The sequence below is a fragment of the Podarcis bocagei genome (assembly GCF_964188305.1).
Source record: "Podarcis bocagei genome assembly, chromosome: 3".
NCBI lineage: Eukaryota > Metazoa > Chordata > Lepidosauria > Squamata > Lacertidae > Podarcis > Podarcis bocagei.
This window is the reverse complement of record NC_138127.1, coordinates 10,871,344-10,893,636: the sequence shown is the minus strand read 5'-3', so window position 1 is coordinate 10,893,636 and position 22,293 is coordinate 10,871,344. Positions and strand designations below refer to the sequence as shown.

Sequence of the window (22,293 nt, the reverse complement as noted above, 5' to 3'; positions counted from 1 at the left end):
TAACTAATTGTAAAATGACTAACCAGTGGGAACCCAAGTGGCAGAGGTAACTGTGTATAAGGTTTAAGCACAGAGGGTTTTTTTGGGGGGGGGGGCGTTAGGGTGACTGAGAAGACAGTCTGGAGTTAGAAGGGACAGAGAAGAAAAGTCTGTGGGTTGGGCTAGTCTGGTGTGAGAGAGTGAGAGAATTTGTTAAGAGGAGTCAGTCAAACAGTTGAGATAATCAGTCAGAAGGTATTAGGAAGGTATAGGCCAGTAAAGAAACTAAAGTTAAGATACTGACAGGAATATTATCTGAGAAACCATAAACTTGTTAATGTTTGCAAAATAAACTTGGGGTTTTTTTGGTTCACTTTTAACAACTGTCTGGACTCAGTGTTTTACCAGAGAGTAACGGGTTGGTAGCAGCGGGGAAGCGAGCACAGTGGTGGCACAGGGATCAATAGACCATTAAACATCCAGGGACCCTGTGTGATCACCACAAAAGTGGTGGCAGCGGTGGATAACATCAATACCCCGTGATCGCCACAATCTCTTCCAGAACACTGTGGGAAGTGGTGTTAGGGGCTACGGAGGGAGAATCAGAGAAAATTAGCTCCACTTCTCCTACCTTAATTGACGCTTACACGAGATCAGCACTGTATTTCACTTATTGGAACTCGAACTTGTACCTTCCTATTCACAGAATGAAATAGGGGCTACTATCCTATACACACTTACCAGGTAATAAATCCTATTGAACTCAACAGGATTCACATCTGAGTAGACTTGCATAGTAGTGCAGCCTACTGGGATGATCCAGACCTCCCTTTGTGTACAGGATGATGGTCAGCATCAGTACAGAAAACCAAGCAAAATCTTCAAACCTTCCTAGATGTAATTACCCTTTGTTGTGTACATCTAGAGCAGTGGTTCTCAACCTGTGGGTCCCCAGATGTTGTTGGACTACAACTTCCATCATCCCTGAGCTCTGGTCTTGCTAGCTAGGGGTGATGGGAGTTGTAGTTCAACAACATTTGGGGACCTACAGGTTGAGAACCACTGATCTAGAGAATTAGATGGAAATGGGCCTTCCCAGTTGTATCCACCAAGTTCAGTGGGAACAGAACACGTATCGTCATTTGATTGCATCCACATTCGGTTGTATGAGACAGGTGGATTTCCCCTGCATCATAATCTACAAATCTCAAAGGCTTTCCCAGTCACTCTAATGGGAGAAGGAACTCTGCATGCACTTCTCCCCCCATTAAAGTAAACAGAGAAAGCCTTGTAGGCAGGAGAGCTCAGAGCATATACTGCAGACTAAGTGTAGCTCTGGGTGGGTATTTTGAGAACTGTGGATCCAGTGTACCTCCTCAGGTTACGTTTTCTATTTTCCATGTAATTAGTTTTATTACTGCAGAAAGATTCACACTCCATATTTAAAAAGATTGCTAGCTATGTTCTATCCAATTATGCTAAATGTAACTGACAAACTACTTCAAGTTCCTTTAAAAAATAATAATAATATATATAATTTAGTTTGCTGCTGTGACTTATTTCAGGTATCATTTGGCCTCTTGATTTATTCAGTAATTATCCTAGAACATATATTGTGATGTGAATTCTTTTAAAAAATATATAGTAAACATACCCACACCCACTACTTTTGAACTAGAGTTCACTGTGTAATGCAGGTTTAAACTTCACTCAGGCTTGAAAAACACCAAAAGAGATGTTAATTGCTGTTCGGAACAGAAAAGCTGCCACAACATGAAATCAATATTCCCTCCCCCACCCCCGGTTTTCAACTTGTGATTTTGATTTTCCTATCAGATTCACTAATAGCCACATTCTTATTAAAGCCTTTCCCCCTGACATACTCATGGCGGATGCTGAATTGATAAAGAAATTATTTTCCTGACCTGGAATGCAGCAGCTAGAAAAGTACAAGTCGAAAGGCATCAGGGATGTTTTGCTTCCTTTCATCTATTTTGGGAAGGGAAGTTGCTCTGTATGTGTCAGTGCACAATGCAATAAACTGAATGGGACATATGCTGGTGAAATGTTCTGAGCAACATAGCATGTGTCAGTGTACCAAGCCAGGGGAATATCTTATTTTTCTTTTGAAGGGCAGGGGAAGTTGTTATCAACGCGGTTCACAGCGGATCTGTAACAGGGACATCACGTGACGTGTTCTCATAGTGCCGTAATGTAATAAATGGAATGTCTGTCAACCATGCAAAAGTAAATAACACTCCAATCCTACATAAAAACATTACTTTGGAATGCTTTTCCATTACAACAGTGAGGCTTATTTCTAAAGAATGAAAGACAGTTTGTGCATTAAGTCCATTGTCTCTACTTGTACATGCCAAAAAGTATGATATGGAGGATGTGTCAAGCGACCAGGTTAGCCTGCGCCAAGGTCATTTTTCTCTCTCCATGCAGAAGTCTTCCACATACCATTCAGTTAGGTACTGTAATAGGAAGCCTTTTCACCATGTGCATTATGAAATGGTCATGTCAGTCTGTGAGCAATGACTGAGCTACCTGAAGGCTGCCAGGCTTCTCTTTACTATCATGAAGCGGAAGTGCAAACCAATCATGAAAAAAGGACGAACAAAGGAGAAAGGTTACATTTATCTCCTAAACAGCATGACTTTAATCCTGACCTACTTCTATCACCTCTGCAAAGGACAGGATAATACACTACAGCCAGAAAGGTGGAATTCTTTGCAAGCCTTCACATCCATTCAGTTTGACGTATGTTCAAACTAAGGATGGGGGAATCTGTCAATTTTGGTTTCCTCTCTCTCCCCCTCCCAAGCTTAAGTTCTGTTTTCCACATCAGTTTCCTATACACACACATGAATGTGTGTATATAGATAGATGATAGATAGATAGATAGATAGATAGATAGATAGATGATAGATAGATAGATAGATAGATAGATAGATAGATAGATAGATAGACAGACAGACAGACAGAGTCCTCGTGGAAATGCATCAGCATATTAGTACAAATTTCTACTAATACACACATTTTTTATATATGCAACTTTTCTTAATGTTCACATTTATGCAAAATAATTTCCCCAAATACAATCCATTTGGGTATGTTAATTTCAGTAATATATGCCTTTTATGCACATTATGCCCTAGCATGTGCATTTTTAAAAACATATCAGACATCTGAAGGCAGCCCTGTTTAGGGAAGCTTTTAATGTTTAACAGACCACTGTATTTTAATATTTTGTTGGAAGCCGCCCAGAGTGGCCCAGATGGGTGGGGTATAGTTGTTGTTGTTGTTGTTGTTGTTGTTGTTGTTGTTGTTGTTGTTGTTGTTGTTGTTGTTACCTGACTGGAAACCCGCATTGCGAAATTCAGAGAAGCACAAATCTGGAAGGATGATGGCTTTGTTTCAGTTTGCATATTGTTTCAGAAAGTGTGAATTAGGTACAATCACATTTAAATGCAAATCCTAAGTTGAAACAGTTAAAGTTAAATCCTAAATTGAAACAGTAACAATTCATTACTGGTTTTGGTGTCAAAAAAAAAGAAGGGTACTCGCATTGTTTTACACATGATCACCATTGACTTGTTTTAACTGAAACAGCAAAATCATGTGCTTATACAAAATAGTGTGCTTGGACAGAAAGAAGATGTGAGAATCTCTTGAGACAAAACATTGTATTTAGAGAATTGTGCCTAGCAGCACAAATCCTATATGTGTCTCAGGCTATTCAGAAGTAAGTCCCATTTAGTTTATTTCCTGGTAAGCTGGTATAGGATTGCAGTCTACGTGCTCAAATAGAATAACATTATAAATAACATGTGAAGTGGCAGAAATGTCATATGTTTGCGGTTTCTAGAGGAAAGTTTTGAGACTGAAAACCTGATGGAAGAACAGGGCTTGGATAACTGAGGATGAAGTGCAGACGTCCTGCCCCTGCCCCTCACCAATTAAGACAAATATTGACCCTCCTGTATCCTTCCAAATGACAGTAGCTTCAAGGGCCATTACAAAAGGTAAGTGGACTGCTCTCTCCACGACACCCCACCCAGTAATTTGGACACTGTGAAAAACAGAGAGTTTTACTATTTCTTATCCAATACGAGAATGAGAAGCTCCTGTTCGAAGGCAGTTTTGATGACACCTATTGTTTAGAAAGGCCTAACTTTCTGCAGAATCCAGTATCAATATTTGTAACAGAATCTGAACTATATGCCTGTAATTTACTGATCCGGAAAGATTCTGCAGACCACTACAGATCAATTCCGCTGTTATTAATGATTTATGCTTCCCTCCATGGTTTACAAGCTAGCAACATTAATGATATGCTTTCTTTTATCTTTAGGTGATAATTGCCCTCTCTCTCTCAGCTAGGCGATTAATTACATCTCATGCAGTTTACGACCCCCCACCCCCGAGTCAGCTTTGTCCATTTTGTCATCATCCTCTGTGAAAGTCATTATCCTTTCATAAAAGCCTTAGCTACTCTGAATAATAAACCCAACTTTTTAATCACGACCTTCTTGCTTCTTACATCCCATCTGACTTCTGCTGCCAGCATGGGGGTTGGGACAGGCCATTTCTGGGACGCTCCAAAAGGCTAAGACACAGAAGCAGCCCCTGAGCTTGGACTCAAACCTACCTCTCAACAACTCCCACTTGTCTCTGGCCTTGTCTTCATAGCTGTCTCACCTCTCATTCCCATACTTTTCATGAAAGGTGTCCATCTGGAATCATCGTGTACCAGCCAAGCTGCCTTTTCAACTGAGCAGTAATCACTGAAGCACACATACTGAAGCACCTCAGCTCAGAATATAGCTTAACCAACTTTCTTGATGGTGAGGCACACAGCACACGGGAGAACACACCCAGTAGACTTTTCAGAGAATGGAGAATACTCTTTCAAAGTATTTTCCAGGGAGAGAGCGTCTAAAGATTTTGAAGATTTGCAGGGTAAGTACCGAGAAACAAGGAGTCTTGCGTCCTCTAAAGACAGGGACACCTCATATAATTTCTCCTCAGGACCTCCATCTACTGAAATTAATTGGACATCCTGAATTCCTACCATTTGGCACTTGGAGTCTCTACCTGTCCCCAATAATCCAGCTGAAAGAGGCACCACCTTGCAAGTTAGCAAGAAGCCATGTGGAAAAGGAGGGTTGTTGTGTGCCCCTTATAGAGCTGAGCAGGCAGTCTTTGGCTTGTCTGGGTGGGTGTGTCCTAAGTTATACAAGTCTGCAATAATGAGCAAAAATAAGCTGAAGCAGTAAAGAGTGGGTGGAAATAGATGAAATTACAGAGGAGACTATAGGAGATTACAGAGGAGACTATAAGACTGAGTAGATACTAATTTCCTGGGAGCAATGCTCAACACTGAGTACTCATGAATTCCTTATTAGTGGAATATTAGTGGAATAACCCTAAGGTGGAAGAAGAGGATGAGCAACAGGAAGGAAATAAACCAGATTGAACAGATGAGAAATGAAAAAACAAACAAAAACAAAATAGAAGTGTACCGTTTTTATTTTAAGGTGTACAATAAAGAAAATAACTACTTAATATGGTGTCAGGGAACTGCCATCGGAGCCAGAGGGAGAGGGAGGGCTCCAGAGGGATTCTGGAGAGCGTCCCGGGAGGGAGAGAAGCAGCACATCTTCTGGGGAAGGAAATCAGTGTAACACCAGTGGAGAAGGGGGGCAGATGGGGGAATCGGCGAGGTGGCTCCAAGACTCCTCGCCGGGAACCAGTGGGGAGAGCACGGGTCCTCCGATGCCCACACCCTCCCTGTGCAGAAGGCTTCCGCGCAGGGAAGCTAGGCAGAGGCTAGGCGTCAAAGAGCTTCTTTGCTGGAAGAAGTTCAAGAAACGCCCACTAACGGATTCCGCCAGCAATTGAGACAGTCACGGGCGCGTGGCTGTCCAGACAGAAAGGGTTCATTCAGGCAACCAGCCAAGGGTGGCATTGATTTACACACAAGCAACCCTTAGAACCATTACATATGGTTTTCTATCTGTTATACAATGACAGTTTGGGAAGTGCAGTAAGGGGCTGGAGATTTTAGCATTTCCAAAATGTAACAAAAGTTTGAGAATGTTACAAAGGTTTGGGTTTTTACATTTTGTGTTCCAATTTGAAATTGTTTAACAACAACAACAACAAAGATTCTACAATGAATTCATAGGGGAAATATGTCTATGTTGGGTGACCTTGGGCCTGTCATTCTCCCTCTGCTTAACCTAACTCACAGTATTGTTAGGATAAAATGAAGGAGAGAAACACGTTCTCATCTTGAGCTCCTGGGGGAGGGGAACAGTGGGGTATATGTGCAATAAATTAGAGTTTATGAGAATTTCATTTTTTGTCAGGTTAAACATTTATCCATGTGTGCATATTATGTCACCCTTTTAACATTTAGAAACCCATGTTGGCAATTATCATCAACCACAAAGTGCCAAATGACTTAATTATGGATGTCACCTTTGTGCCATTTAGAAGTCCATGTTGGCAATTATCTTCCATCACAAAATGTGCCATTTATTAATAACCTGGTACTGTATATAGCGACAGGCGACATACTGCAATTAGAGTGCAGCATCTAATCCTCAGTAAAGGGTTGGGTGCCTGTTAACTGATTTAGCTGAAGGAACCTTTAGCAGCAAGTCATGCTGCCTGCCAAAGTACCTTGCGGTTCACTGAATGTCTCTTACCCAGGTCACATCTCGCTGTCCCCTTTCACATTAAGATAAACTATTCCTATTATCCCGAGTTTGTTCTACAGATGACTTTCAGAAACAAGTAAATAAGAAAGAAAATAGGTGAGCTGGAAAACATGCAGTGCTGTGGTCCCAGGTGACATTTTTTTTAAAAAAAAAAAGAATAAAAAATAAACATTAGTTCTGTCAATAGTTCAAAGTGTAATTCAGTCCTAGCCTCCCAGCTTCAAGGCAGGTTCAAAAAAGTTTCATTATCTCCCCGAAGCACTACCTTTCGCATTTAGTTTAAAGATGTTTAAACTTTACAGAAGGGCTGTGCCTTTGAGCAGTGTCACAAATATCTGTGTAGGAGTGCATGTGAATCTGAGCTGCTCAAATGCTAAATCACAGGATATCGACACAGCCCTGCTTAGGATATTCAGTGGCACATGGGAAAGAAAAAGCACTTGTGCCATTTTAAATCCCGTGAGAACCTGAGAAGCTTAGGAGTCATGGGAGCATCAATATTTGATACCGAGAAGAATATAATGTGTCTTTATTCTCTTCGTCAAAGTATTTCATTGGGACTAAGGTGGTACTTTACAGAAAGGTAAACACTGCTGAAGGTAAATGGGGTTCCCAGTTCTTACATACTTTCATTTATTTCCCTTTGCTGTTGTTATCGCTTTGCAAACCTTTAAGAATTTATTTCTACCTGACAAGCTATTCATATCCTCTGGCACACTTTTGATATTACCTGTTTAGAACAGTGTGCTTTCAGGTAATTTTGAAAGATAGAAAAAACATATGGTTGGGAGCACAAAGTTAGAGAAGCACTTACATTTGCACTGTGATCACTTCCACTAACACAGATGACATCTTGTTTTTGAATTGTTAGTACCTCTTTTGTAAGCTTCAGTCGGATTTCATAGGCGTTTTCGGATATTTCGTCATATAGCAATGCAATACCAGTTTTTGTCTGTAGAGGCAAGGTAATGGGGGGGAGGGGAAAAACAGATCAAAGATGTCAAACGCATAGCCTTTAAAAATAACAATGATATATAATTTGTATCTTCTGTGTCCTAATAACAGTTTATCTCACCTATGCAGGCAAAGCTGTGTGGTAAGAGGTAGTAAGGAGACACTTTAGCAGAAAATATTCAAGTTACATTCTGTATCAATATTCATAAACTGTTTAACCCTATCATCTACTTTAGCTCTTGCATACCAGCAAAGTCTCGCAGTGTGAGCTAATGAAGGCTTTTTCTGTACCACAAGTATTTGGAGGACATGTCTCGTTCTCCCAAACTCGCCTCTAAGAAAAGTCATCAAATTCCCCTGCAACACAACACTGCTGGTGTAGTATTTTGCCAATGCTAAAGGAACACAGTCACTTTCTACAGACTCTGGGGTTGCAGCGCTCATCTCGCTTTACTGGCCAAGGGAGCCGGCGTGCAGCTTCTGGGTCATGTGTCCATCATGACTAAGCCACTTCTGGCGAACAACAGCAGCGCACGGAAACACCGTTTACCTTCCCGCCAGAGCGGTACCTATTTATCTACTTGCACTTCGTGCTTTTGAACTGCTAGGTTGGCAGGAGCAGGGACTGAGCAACGGGAGCTCAGTCTTTAGGGATGAACAAAAAGTTTATGCAAGTCTCCCCCTCCTTCTGCTCTCTTAAAATATGCACTGTGAAAAGTGGTAAAAGGCTAGTTGGTGCTTCTGATGGAAATAGGCATAAAACACACACAACTACTTATCTAGCCACAAACTGTAGCGAAAAGCAAACCAGGAGTAGATTGGTATCTAAGCATTAAAAAGTCATTAAACAGAAATATCACAAGACTGCTAAAAGGAAAGTCATTCATTGATACTATGCATAGATTCACTCAGTGATGGATGAAGGGCCATAGTTTAGTGCTTGAAATCCTGGAACATAATGTAGATCTTTTCAAATCTTAGACATTTGAGTGAAATGATTATCTTACTGTATAATCTGCCAGCATTCTCAAAAACCAAAACAGAGCCACATCTTAGAAGCAACTAAACAGTCGCCCAATATGGGAGAGAAACTGACTGACTGTATCTTCCAAGAAATTATTCAAGTGCTCCATCTTCAATAATGTTGAACAAAGTTTAATTTGGACCATTTGCTTAAGCTTACTTAGATCTACTGCATTAAGTTAAAAAAAAAAAGACTCTGTTTTTGTTCCATATTTGCATTAATTTAAAAATAGTACAGTGGTACCTCGGGTTACATATGCTTCAGGTTACATACGCTTCAGGTTACACACTCCGCTAACCCAGATATAGTGTTTCAGGTTAAGAACTTTACTTCAGGATAAGAACAGAAATCGGGCTCTGGCGGCGCAGCAGCAGCAGGAGGCCCCATTAGCTAAAGTGGTGCTTCAGGTTAAGAACAGTTTCAGGTTAAGAACGGACCTCCGGAACGAATTAAGTACTTAACCTGAGGTACCACTGTATTTATAAGCAATAAGCCTAAACAATAAATGTCATTCGCATATGAGTTACATTATGCAATAGGGTTTTTTTTTAAAAAAAATGAGGGGATAAATTTTTCATAGATATCTATGTGTGGAATCCACTTCTCACTGAAGTCAATGGAAAAATTAATGGAGCTACGACTATTTAGCAGAGGACATTTTTTAACCAAACACAGACCAATATCAAGTGCTACTACTGCTTAAGAAACTCATGATCCATATAGCTATGTATTAGTACATCTATCTGTAACTTTCATTCAATTCTCAGGAACAGACATAAGTATGATAAGCACAAGTCAGCTGAGGGTCCCATGAATGAACCACTGGACACTGTGGATCAGATGTCATGCAAACACCTTTTTTTAGAAATAATCCAAAATATCAGGGCCAATGTTTCATGATGAAATGAAACTATGTTTGTTCTGTCCACTTTCAAGCTGAAGTGGAGGTTATGTATAGGTTATTTTCTGAAACACAAAACAAGGGATGAATGGGAATTTGTGATTAATGATGACACAACACTCCAAAATCTTCCACTGTATGGATCCTAATGCACCTCATTTATTACTTATATCAAGTCTCTCAACTAAAAGCCTTGTTAAAAATAGCCCTGGGTTATAACGTAGGCATCTTCTGTTAATGACATTAGCCTTGGAACAGGAGTGATTAACAGCTGGTTCTCAATCTGTGTGATCTTAATCACGAGAAAGTAAGCAGTAATGGCTTGTTTAATTAGTGTAAACACAGTGTGTCACCAGCTAATTAGATATGATTGATTGTTGTCAACCTCATTCTCTGCTCAAGACATCAGACACAAACATTTGAATTCAGTAATACATGTTCAGAATGAACTTTCAGAATATCCTTTTGGGTAAAAGGACTGGTATTGTGGTGGGGGAAGAGAGGACCAACACTCAACAGGATGTAGATAAATTGCTAGAACAGAGACCACGATATTCCAAATAGACTCTGAATAGGCATTGAAGTTTTAAAACAAACAAAAAAGTCATAAAACATCTATTTTAAATTGGAAGATAATTTTGAATAGTTTAGAATTTAATGTTTACATTTTGTGCTGCAATGTTCACAAGCTTGGCTTTGCAGACAAACAGGCAAGAAGGATGTAGTAACTAATAGTATTCAGATTTTAAAACTTTATTTTACTTTTTAATGGACAGCTAGCTACTTTGGAAGCACCATTGCCCATACTCAATTATTCTATTCCTATTGACCTCACTACAAACATCGTTGAGCGACATGCTTTGTTGCTAGGATGGACAATTGGCATGTTGTAGCTCCTTGTTATATTTAAGAATATCAGTACAATCCAACATTTACAGCAAATCCAGCTTCCAAGGAGTGTACTGCAATTGTTGCTAGCACTGCAGCGGCATCGGTGGCAGCATCCAATGAATTGCTCGGAAGCCGGATCTGCTGCCCTTGTGGACCCCGCCGCCTAAGGCAGCTGCCTCACCTTGCCTCATGGGTGAGCCGGCCTTATACAGGCCTGATCCCGCAGGCTCTGCTTATGCATCATTTGTTATTGTTTCCTGCAAAGGTTTCCAGCTTTCAGCACGTTTCCAAAAAGAACAGCTGCCTTCTAATTAAAATAAACCATAAAAAGAATAGTTTTGACAACAATCACCATGTTTTATGAAACATGGTTGGGATACAACCTTCACCAACACCCCTCATGTGAGCTGAAAACACTTCCATGGAAGGGGGGGGGGGAGATACCAGATGTCCTTCTGGTGGCAATCTCTTCTCATGGGACATGCCTCAAGTTTAACTTGGTGGGGATGACCAAGTTACACAACGTGGAACTGTTGTGATAATGGGGAATTGAGAAGCTGCATATGCAAACAGAAAACTGCATGCAATTATTTGGATTCCAGCTATCTCCCAACCTTTGTTGGTTGGCTGGTTGCCACAGGCAACAAGGGATTCTATGCAAGCGAGTGAGTGGGTTGGTAGAGGAGGGGCAGAGCAATGAGTCGCTCTGCCATGAGTGGCCTCTGTTTCCATTGTCCACAGCCAGCATGGGAGGGACGGATCATTCCATACCTCTCCCATCAGTCCGCTTGGTTTCCATGCTGGTCACAAAGAAAGGTGTGTTCCCTGCTCTGCAGCCAAAATGAAAACGCAACAGGATGGTGGTAAATGATGAACACCATTTGGTCGAAGGCAAAATATTTTTACAAACCTGCTAAGAGGCTAGTAGGCTGCAATTTCATGCTAATAACATTGTGTGTGTATATGTGCCAAGGCTATTTTGCAGGCTTATTTACAAGGCTGGATTAATACAGGTAGTAAAGGTATTGCTAAAATACGACTGTTGTAGAGAAATAGCCTCTTAATAATTTGTGACAAGTATGGTGTGATTAGATATCCTGAATATGAATAAATCACAGTGATGTGAAGGTTCTATTGAATTCTTCATTGAGATGAAGATTTAAAGTTTTTTTCCATGCCAGCAGCAGAGTCACCATAGAATAAATCTGATCGGTTAACAGCCCTGGAATACCCAAGCCAAGATCTGCATAGGGGAAGGGCTCTGTGGCAGAGGGTATTCTTTGCTTGCAGAAGGTTCCAGTTTCAATCCCTGGCCTCTCCTGATGGGGCTGGAAGAGAACCCTATCTGAAATGCTAGAGATTTTATGCCAGTCAGTGTAGACCACACTGAGATAGCTGGACCAATGGCATGTTCCTAAAACTGTTCTCACTTCTGCAGCACATAAACACACACCCTTTATGATCTTTGGCATGGCAATCTCTCTGCCTTCATTCCTTATCTGCACAAATGCCACAGGGATGCCCCCTTTCTTAGCACTGAGATTGGGTGAGAAAATAAATAAATACAGCAGCGCAGCCTGGTTCTGTACACCAGGTGCCATTAAGGAAATTGTTTTAAATCTACCAGAAATCACAAAGGTAAACAAGAGTCGAAAACATTTAGAAGTCCAAGGCTGCAAAACTAGGTGCCCTTGAAAACTTATTATGTATTGGGAGAGGATTATAGGAAAGTCAGACCAGTAATTCCTAAGGGGGGGGGGAAGCAACGTGAAGACATACTAGATAAGAGATTACAGTATGTCAATACATAAATACTCAGAACTATACGGCATAAAGACAGCTCATCCATATATATGGCATGATTCATTGACTGCAAGAAGAGTATATTTGCTATACATGAGCTTCTGAGAATTAATTTCCAGAATGAGCTTTCCTTCTAGCAGTATACAACCAATGTTACTTACACAGTAAATATTTTAAAAAAGCAAACTTCTGTTGTCAAAATATCATGCTGCTTCCTTATATGGCTGTGACATGACGAAAATATGACTTAAAAAGCCATTGGCCTCAGTGTTATTGTTATCTTTTCAATTAAAAGTGAACAGAAAGGGTTTCTTCTAGAAGATTTCTCCCAAAACAGTATACTGAAAGTTTAGTCCGGTTATTATTCTTTCTGGGAATGTGCTTTAGGATGTGAGCACCTGCAAACAGGGCTTCAAAGAGCTTCATCAGCCGTGATGACTTGTAAGTATAATTTTATGCCAAGGGGTACACACCAGTGGTGGGTGGGGTCAGGTGCAAAAACGAAAAGACTAATGGAAAGACAAATGGATTCGACACTATAGAGGTCAGAGATTTCTACATACCTCTTCCAGGCAAGCAAGAAGCATTATCAGATTTCAAGGACACATTTCAGCCAAGCAAAGGCACACAAGGGGAGGGATGCTGGCCAGGGAGAAGCCTGAGGACCAAAATAGGTAAGTCTTTGTTTCTTGGGCCCTCAATTCCCTCCCCCCGTGCTCTGGAAATTGGTGGTGTCTACTTTCCTACTTTTGTTCAATATAAATCTTTATAACTCAAAATAATATTTCTAAGGTATTAAAACAGAAGATAGCAATGTTGACCCATTAGAAAAAGAATAATTGAAAAAAGTAAACTTCATTAGAACCAACTTAAACGTTACATTGCAGTGAGCACATGTTAAAATTCTCCAGAACGCTTCTCAGGGTGGATGCTAAGAAGAAAGTAAGGAGACCTCAAACATGGAAATTCTGCTTGCACATGAAAAGATGAAGAGTCATGTGCTGATGGAAAAAACAGATGAAGCAACTTATTGCATTGCTCCCCTAACAAGGTGGAGGTCCGAGAAGAAACTGTAAGCAAATTTGAAAGGTAAAGAGATGCTTCCTCTCAGGCTTCTCCAACTTTTTTTTGAGGTTCTTGCCAGGAGCAAGTACAAAGCAGCTAATAGATAATTCAACAATTAATTTGCTTGTTTTGCGTAATTATCAAACAATATGCATAGTACGCAAACTAGGCTTCCATGGCTTAGGGAAATGTGGCAACCATAGCACAGGTATTTCGTCTCCTTTCCAGGTGCCTCCCAGTTGACACTCCACCTGGGAAAAAGGCAAGAAGGAGCAGACAAATGTAAAACTAGAATTCCCCGCCAATTCTGTTTTATTTTTTAAATGAAAACACACTCCTTTCTCTCTCAGTGGGCTGGCTGGCTCAGTACAGTTTGGCAGCAAAAAGAACCAATGAGGAGTAAAGCAGCTCTTCAGGAACCCACAATCTCACATAGTCTTACTAGGTTTGGCTTAACAAGTCATGTGAATTTCTTAGTATTTTTAAAAATATATTATTATTTACATTTACATCCCTTGATTATCTCCGTCCAACAAAATAATTCCATCTCTCAGCAAAATCAACATTCCATAACCTTCCTTCTCTTTTGTAAACTAATTCAGTTAACTTGCCCCTTTCCGTCAATTTCATGTATTTTATTAACCACTCCCACACTCTGGAGCTTGTTCATGGTCCATATTAGCTTAGCAGCTACATAGTGGCTTCAGATTCCTAACCACTTCACCCTCAATTATATTAAACAGAATCAACACTGGGGAAGGTCTCAATGTGGTTTGTATATCAGCAACAGCTTATGTACGTTTTGCCCCTAATCATTAGTTGTAATTGGGCATTCCAACCACACATGCAACAATATGCATTTCCTGCTGTGCATTACCAGCATTTAAATCAATTTACAAAAAAAGATTACATTTATTCTTGCAGCTCTTAAGTACCATCTCAATAGTAATTTATTTTATGTTTCCCTAATTAATAAACTTTGTGAATACCTTTCCACCTGGCTCATAGTATTTTCCCACTGTTGATCTGAAATAGATAAAGGTAAAGGGCCCCCTGATTGTTAAGTCCAGTCGCGGACGACTCTGGAGTTGCAGCACTCATTTTGCTTTACTGGCCGAGGGAGCCAGCGTTTGTCCGCAGACAGTTTTTTTGGGTCATGTGGCCAGCATGACTAAGCCGCTTCTGGTGAACCAGAGCAGCGCACGGAAACCCTGTTTACCTTCCCGTCGGAGTGGTACCTATTTATCTACTTGCACTTGATGTGCTTTCAAACTGCTAGGTGGGCAGGAGCTGGGACCAAGCAATGGGAGCTCACCCCGTCATGGGGATTTGAACCGCCGACCTTCTGATAGGTAAGCCGTAGGCTCTGTGATTTAGACCACAGCGCCATAGCCCACCCCAAATCTCTTCCCCATTAATTCAGTTTTACTTCTCCATATGCATCAGTTTATTACAATTTAGCTCAGTTGGTAAAGCAAGAGATTCATTTAATCTCAGGGTTGTGGGTTTGAGCCCCACATTGCAAAAGGATTCCTGCATTGCAGTGGATTGGACTAGATGATCCTTGTGGACTCTAACAACTCTGCATTTCTATGATTCTATGAATTTTCTGATAGAATCCCCTTTGTTTAGCTTATTATTATTTTCCCCGAAGTTGCCTCTTGTCTAAATATAAATTTTGGAACCAGTATTTCCTACAAGAAATGTATTGTTTGAAACCCTAGTTTAGCTGTGCACAGTACGTCAACTTTCTTGCACTCTCACAAGGCTGGGCTTAGCAGGTTGTGAAAACCAGGGCAATCGATATCAAGCAAATAAAAATAGAAAATCAGTCATAGAGATACTGTTGAGGCAAAATAAACCTGGAAGCCAATTCCCAGTCTGTCTGGGAAAATAGTACAGTACTTGAGACACTGTCGGGGTTATGACATAATACACAGTTGCTTACTTATCCCTGAACTGTGCTCTCTTGGCAACAGTGGAAGAATTGACAAAACCTTTTGCCAAATCTTTTATAAATAACATGCAGAGAGAAAATGTAGGTGTTGCTTAAACGTCCCCTACAGATAAAAATCAACTTTCATTTCACAAGTCAGTGATGTTGATGTGCAGGGGCTTATCATGGCAACATCCACAGCCATGCCCCAAAAGAGAGTCCAAAACTGCAGGCAGCTGTATGGATACATTATCATGCACACACAAAAACCAGAAGTGCATAGCATAATACCCAATGTATTAGAATCAGCATGACTGCAATATTATACATGGTTCTCTGGGAGTAAGCTCCACTGAATTCTGACCGCACATTCAGTTTGTAAAACACACTGAGTTTTTAACAAGCGAACTAATTCAGCCAGCCAAAATAAGAAGAGGAGAAGAAGAGTTTGGATTTGATATCCTGCTTTATCACTACCCTAAGGAGTCTCAAAGCGACTAACAATCTCCTTACCCTTCCTCCCCCACAACAAACAGGTGAGTGAGGCTGTCTCTGAAGTGTGACTAGCCCAAGGTCACCCAGCAGCTGCATGTGGAGGAGCGGGGAATCAAACCCAGTTCACCAGATTACGAGTCCACTGCTCTTACCCACTACACCACACTGGATGAAAGTTTAACAGAAAAAGGGTTTAGAAATAATAATAATAATAATAATAATAATAATAATAATAATAATAATAATAATTTTATTATTTATACCCTGCCCATCTGGCTGGGTTTCCCCAGCCACTCTGAGCAGCTTCATACAATATGATGTGCGAAGACGAAAGGGTTAAAGAGAAACCACTGGGCTAAATGCTTTCAGCTTCGTTTGCATTTAGAATTAAATTTCACAACAGAAGTGTTGTCATTTAAACTGCTAGCTTGAAGCAGGAATAACATAAAATGGGGGTGGCTAACCCAGAGGGTGGATCCATCATGGCAAGACAAAGAAACTACTCTCCCTTTCCCCAACTTTGAGCTTTATCTCCCAAATTCAGTGCTGTGGTGCTTGGCACTGAAATCCCTCCGCAATAAAATCTCTTTGGAGAGCGAGCAGGCAGAGGGATTCTTGTGTCTCCCAAATTCATGTTGTGGTTCTAAAGTGCCACAGCACTGAGTTCAGGAGATAAAGCCCAATGGAAAGTAAAAGGCAGCATTTCCCCCCACCTCAGAGCTGTAGGAGACACTGTGTTTTCTTCCTCACAAAAAGAGCTGTGAAGAGTAAATGGCAGTGTTTTCAGTCCTCTTTGGCTCCACCAGTCCACTTTGGCACTGGGTTGGGGATGACTTTATAAGAAATCTCATCCTGCCTTGGAAGGGAGAAAGAATGATCTCTCAATCTCTCTCTATTTTTATACTGCTCTTCATAAGCCATCCTGAGGTAGTTCACAACAACAACAACACATTAAAACGATAGATCCTGCAGCATCCACAAAGTCAAGGCCAAAATTAACTGAAAAGAGATGGAACAAGCTGGTATCAAGTCCCAGCAAAGGCTTTGGAAAGCAAATACGTGTTTAGTAAGTGCTAGAACATCATCAATGTCAGGGTCCTAATAATACTAATACTAATACTAATACTAATAATTTATTTATACCCCACCCATCCGGCTGGGTTTCCCCAGCCACTCTGGGCAGCCTCCAACAGAACACTAAAATGCAATAACCTATTAAACAATAAAAGCTTCCCTAAACAGGGCTGCCTTCAGATGTCTTCTAAAAGTCTGGTAGTTGTTGTTCTCTTTGACATCTGGTGGGAGGGTGTTCCACAGGGCGGGTGCCACTACTAAGAAGGCCCTCTGCCTGGTTCCCTGTAACTTGGCTTCTCGCAATGAGGGAACCGCCAGAAGGCCCTCGGCGCTGGACCTCAGTGTATGGGCAGAACGATGGGGGTGGAGACGCTCCTCCAGGTACACTTATAGCAAAAGGGAGACTTTTCCACAGAGTTGGCACCGCAACCAAAAACATCCTCCTTCTGACCATGAGCATAGCCAGGAGGGCCTCAGTAGAAGATCTTCATGGCAGGGATGTGTGTGCAAGTAAGCAAGTAAGTAGGTGTGTGAACATAAATGGATGGACTGGCTATGTGGCTCTCAGAAGGGTGACTGAATGTCACTCCAGCCCTTGGACCCCAAAAGAATGTCATAAAAGAATGGGGAAGAAATACCCAGCCTTTGCTTGATTATCTTCCCCCTTCTCTGACTTCTTGTATGCTAATCTGTCGCAAACAGGCATTAAGCCTTCCTAATCATATCTGAGCAAGGAGGGTCAGGCAATTTCCTTCGTGTCGCTCCTCCTTTGAAGAGGAAAAAAAAGTCCTGGATCTGCTGTGTTTCCCCTTGGAGCATCAATTCCATTGCAGCATATGCTATGCATGCAAAAAGTTCCAGGTTTCAATCCCTTCTGTCTTCAGGTAAGGTTGGGAAATAAAGACTAATGTTCAGAACCCTGGACAGCAGCTGCTAGTCAATGCTGAGTTAGACGGACATTGTCTAAGTTGATATATGGTGGCTTCCTATGTTTTTAGCATATGGACCATTTAGGTTACCGTCGTGCAGGCCATGTTCGTAAGTGCAATGCAGCTCACTGGGACTTAAGACTTCTGCACAGAATTACACTGACGGTTCCCCTAATTTTAGAACTGCATGGAAAGTGGTCTCCTATGATGTCATGACTGAAAGACAAACTAAAAGGTTTGTTTTGTTTAATTTATTTACCACCTTCTAGCTTAAGAGAAAGCTAACAAAAGTCAAGAATTATGAGAAGCGAACATCTGCATGTTGCATAGTAAGGAATTATGTAAAAGAGAATGTATCCAATCAATCAGCAACTATATTTGTTCACTCTACACCCAATTTTATAAGTACAGTGATTGCAGAATTATGCCTTTAATGCATGATTTAATCATACCCGTCTATTTGTAAAGTGGAATTCATTTAAGCCTCTCTTAGAATTCTTGAAGAGACCGTGAAAATGAATAAGAATATTATTATATACATTTTGTTGACAAGTGGGCTCATTAAAAAAAGTATACAGCCACCTAAACATAGAGCAAGGGAATAAGAAGATAACCACAAATTGCTAAACCCACCATGGTTTGCATTTTTAGACTATTTCTTCAATATAGTGTGGCAACTTTACTAAAAATCAGATTCTGAGTAACTTGACAAGTGTCTCTTTCAATAAAAAGCCTTTTACAATGTGTATTACTTGTCAAAAGTGCCAACAGTACAGATGAGAATGCAGAAGGTGGATGTGATGCAGATGGAATGTTTAATTTTCCAGTTTAAAACTTAAAAAATAGAAAAAGATTTAGACAAAGAACACAGGTGAAAACTGATTGCCAGAAAACCATAGTGTTTGCTAGGTATGACAAGAACAGAAATAGCCATACCATTTTGTTCAGAATCTGTTATTTTATATTTGACTCCCTTTAATAGATTATTAGCATGGTGGGCCACTGTAATATTGCTAATAAGCTTGCTTGAAGCTTTCCTTCCAGATCAGCCTTTGAGGTCTTTTTAGAGCAAGTGTGTGGGAAAACATCTGACCCTCCAGATGTTGCTCAACTCCAAATCCCATGAGCACCAGTAAGCATGGCCGATGACCAGGGATGATGGGAGTTGTAGTTCAGTTGGCAGAGCATGTGACTCTTAATCTCAGGGTCATGGGTTTGATCCTCACGTTGGGTGAAAGATTATTGCATTGCAGGGGGCTGGACTAGAAGACCCTTATGGTCTCTTCCAATTCTACAATTCTATGACTGCATGTGCAAAGCACCAAGTCATCACTCATCAACTTATGAAGAAACCTAGCATGTCCAGTATAAACCTATGGTAAATTATTTTCCCCAAGACGCTAGTTTTTCAGGTCCAGGGAATGTTTGTTATAGAGGAGTAATGCTCACTTGGTATCAGCCAGAATTATTTGATCAGTCACCATGAAAGGCAGTAGGACCACTTATGGTGCAGCTACTTTGTCAGTCTGGATGTGAGCTGGCTACATGGGGCAGTTCCTTGGAAGACCTATTTTCTCAGAAGGGTTGCAGAATCTACCCAGAAAGGTGTCACCATTTTTGTTCTAGAAACATGGAAGTGAGCACCCAGGCTTATAGGGAAGGAAGGGAACCAAGCTGAGTTGAACCCTTCTTGTGGAAGAAGGACCTGTTTAGATGTGGAAAGTGACACTGGTATGAGACTGGGAAGGCAAGTGGTTAGTTCATCTGGTGGATAGAAGAGCACTCATAAGCGTAGAGTGGCCCTTGGAGTGGGGTTGCTGCCTAGGGTCGTGAAAGTAGGTTATACCCAGCAGAGCTGTTGATTGCTAATAAGGATAGCTATTTCACACACCCTGTCAGTCAGTGACATTAGGCAGAGTGAGGAAGCTGCCTCAGGAAGCAGGTCTGGGGGCAGGGGCGTTGGAAGTGTTGGAAAGATGGTGCTGTTAATTGCTGGTTCAGTTGAGGGGTTGGGTAGACTGCACTCTGCTCTTCATTCACCTCTAACGTTGCAAATGGTCTCTATGATTTTTTGCACATAAAATGCATTATCTGTATATTTTAAGGCTTAACTATTTAAGTTAAGGCAGAGATCTTGGAGTAAAAGCTGCACAAGCAAACCCCTTTCAAATTGTCTCACATTTGCAAAAGTGGCCGACTAAGCTTGTAGGGAAAGACTTCAGGAAAGGAGCTGATAGGGTTTCCCCATCAATCTTCTAAAGTTGCAGTCCTTGGCATATAATATAACAGAATTCCTATCTGCTTTCAACTCTTGGCAGATGGTAAAGCCAAAATAAGGTCTAAGTGACTTCAAAAAGATCATATTAACTGTCTGGGCCAAGAGGACAAAGCCACAGAAAGCAGAAGCACACCTGAATACTAACTAAGCTTCTCAATGACCTTTTCTTCCTCCATCCTCCAGAGCCAAACTGATTATTTTTATTTGCTAAAATTAAGCCTTTCCAGGCCTTTCTCAAACACCAGATGATTTCCCACTGTGCCAAACAGTAATTAAATTAAACACACACACACAAACTCATGTCTTACTACTTTTTAAAATCATTGTACCAATATGGAATCGTGCTGTACCTCAGGGAAAGAAGGCATGTCAAAAGAAGCCAACTCCATATCATCCAATGGCCATATCAGATTAAGGGGTTAAGTTAAAGAAGGCACCAACTCACTTCTGCTACAAATAAAGCTTTATTTCTGGTATGAACTCCCCAGGTGTCCCAGATTGCTTTCCTTGTTAAGTAAAGTCTTTCAGCAGGAGTTGTCCCATGGGACAGCTGTCTTGCCACAATTCATTCTCTAGAGCTTCTAATTCTCCCCTTTCCAGTCCAGTCTCATCAGGAGTAAATCCCATATACCACAGGGAAAGTCAGCGACTCACAGAGTGTTTTGGGGAAGCTTCCACTGAAGAGAATAAGGATTCTCTGCTTCGATGTCACTGGCCTGTCAGGCTTAAGTCTAAAATGCCTATGCCCCCCAGTGGACGAGGGGGGCTGGGGTAGACCTAGCATGCTGGAATTCCCTCTCTGGCCCTAACCTATAGGGCTTAGGGAGATAACTTGTATATGGCCTGCGGCAGATGAGTCTCTCTCAAAAAAAGCCTTGCTTAGTGACTGGCTTCTTCAGCTTGCTTACTGGACTTGTCCCTCCTCTTCCCTCTCTTTGAGGCTTTTATACCTTCCCTATCTTCCCCATGTATGGAACTGAGAGATGGACCATAAAGAAGGCTGATCGCTGAAGAATTGATGCTTTTGAATTATGGTGCTGCAGGAGACTCTTGAGAGTCCCATGGACTGCAAAAAGATCAAACCTATCCATTCTGAAGGAAACCAGCCCTGAGTGCTCACTGGACGGACAGATCATGAAGCTGAGGCTCCAGTACTTTGGCCACCTCATGAGAAGAGAAGACTCCCTGGAAAAGACCCTGATTTTGGGAAAGATGGAGGGCACAAGGAAAAGGGGACGACAGAGGATGAGATGGTTGGACAGTGTTCTCGAAGCTACCAGCATGAGTTTGACCAAACTGCGGGAGGCAGTGGAAGACAGGAGTGCCTGGCGTGCTCTGGTCCATGGGGTCACGAAGAGTCGGACATGACTAAACAACTAAACAACAACAACAACATCTTCCCCATCATTCATTCTGCCTGAGGCATTGCAGCTGAGATCCTTCATCTCTCACAGGTAGAACCTCCAGGTGGTGTCCAGAGGAACCATTGCTTGGCTGGTGCCTGATAGTATAGATCAGGACCTACTTAAAGGGTCAGTTTCCAGCAAAGAAAAACACTGCGTTCCAGTACCCCATTCATTCTTTTTAATGGCATGTGGCAACAGTTCTTAAATACTGCCCTGTGGACAGAATCCAGTGTTGGTCACTGTGGATACCTATATAATAAGAGCTTCACACATATCACACCTTGCCTATCAAATTAATTCCTTGGGCCTACTCAGATATCTAGTATCTGTTCCAGTTTTACTCCGGTCACATCCACGCCATACATTTAAAACACTATTACAACACTTTCACAGTCATGGAGACCCCCCGGGAACTGTAGTTTGTTATGGGTGCTGGGAATTGTAGCTCTGTGAGGTCAAAGCCCCTTCACAAACTACAGTTTCCAATATTCTCCATGACTGTTAACATGATATACAATACTACTTTAAATGTATGATGTGAGTGAGATCTTAGTAGAGGGTTCTGTTAGTGCAACTGATTTAATTATCTGATTAAGTACTTGCATTTGCCTCTATAATAACCTCCATTACAAAAACATTTATAAAATGGTCCAGACTGTTTTCCTTCTTTAAAAAAAATATGAAGCATCACAGTAAATTCAAGGTCAACACCTAATTTATTTTGCTTACTGAAACATAACTATTGCTTTACATGGGGAGCACAGAGAATATCTGATCTGTCCTACTAAGTGCCAGGGGATTAAAGTTTTTAAACTTTATACTGA

General features: G+C 41.2%; 1 protein-coding gene across 4 annotated transcripts in view; it reads right to left on the bottom strand.

Annotated features, from left to right (window-relative positions):
- SNTG2 (syntrophin gamma 2) overlaps positions 1 to 22,293 on the bottom strand; it is a 218,520-nt gene that overhangs the window by 125,477 nt on the left and 70,750 nt on the right. For 3 of the 4 annotated variants that reach the window (XM_081189127.1, XM_081189125.1, XM_081189128.1), the window contains exon 2: positions 7,528 to 7,665. In XM_081189127.1, the coding sequence (XP_081045253.1) occupies positions 7,528 to 7,665 (138 nt within the window). The remainder of the gene's footprint in view (positions 1 to 7,527; positions 7,666 to 22,293) is intronic. The other variant, XM_081189126.1, reaches the window with a different exon arrangement.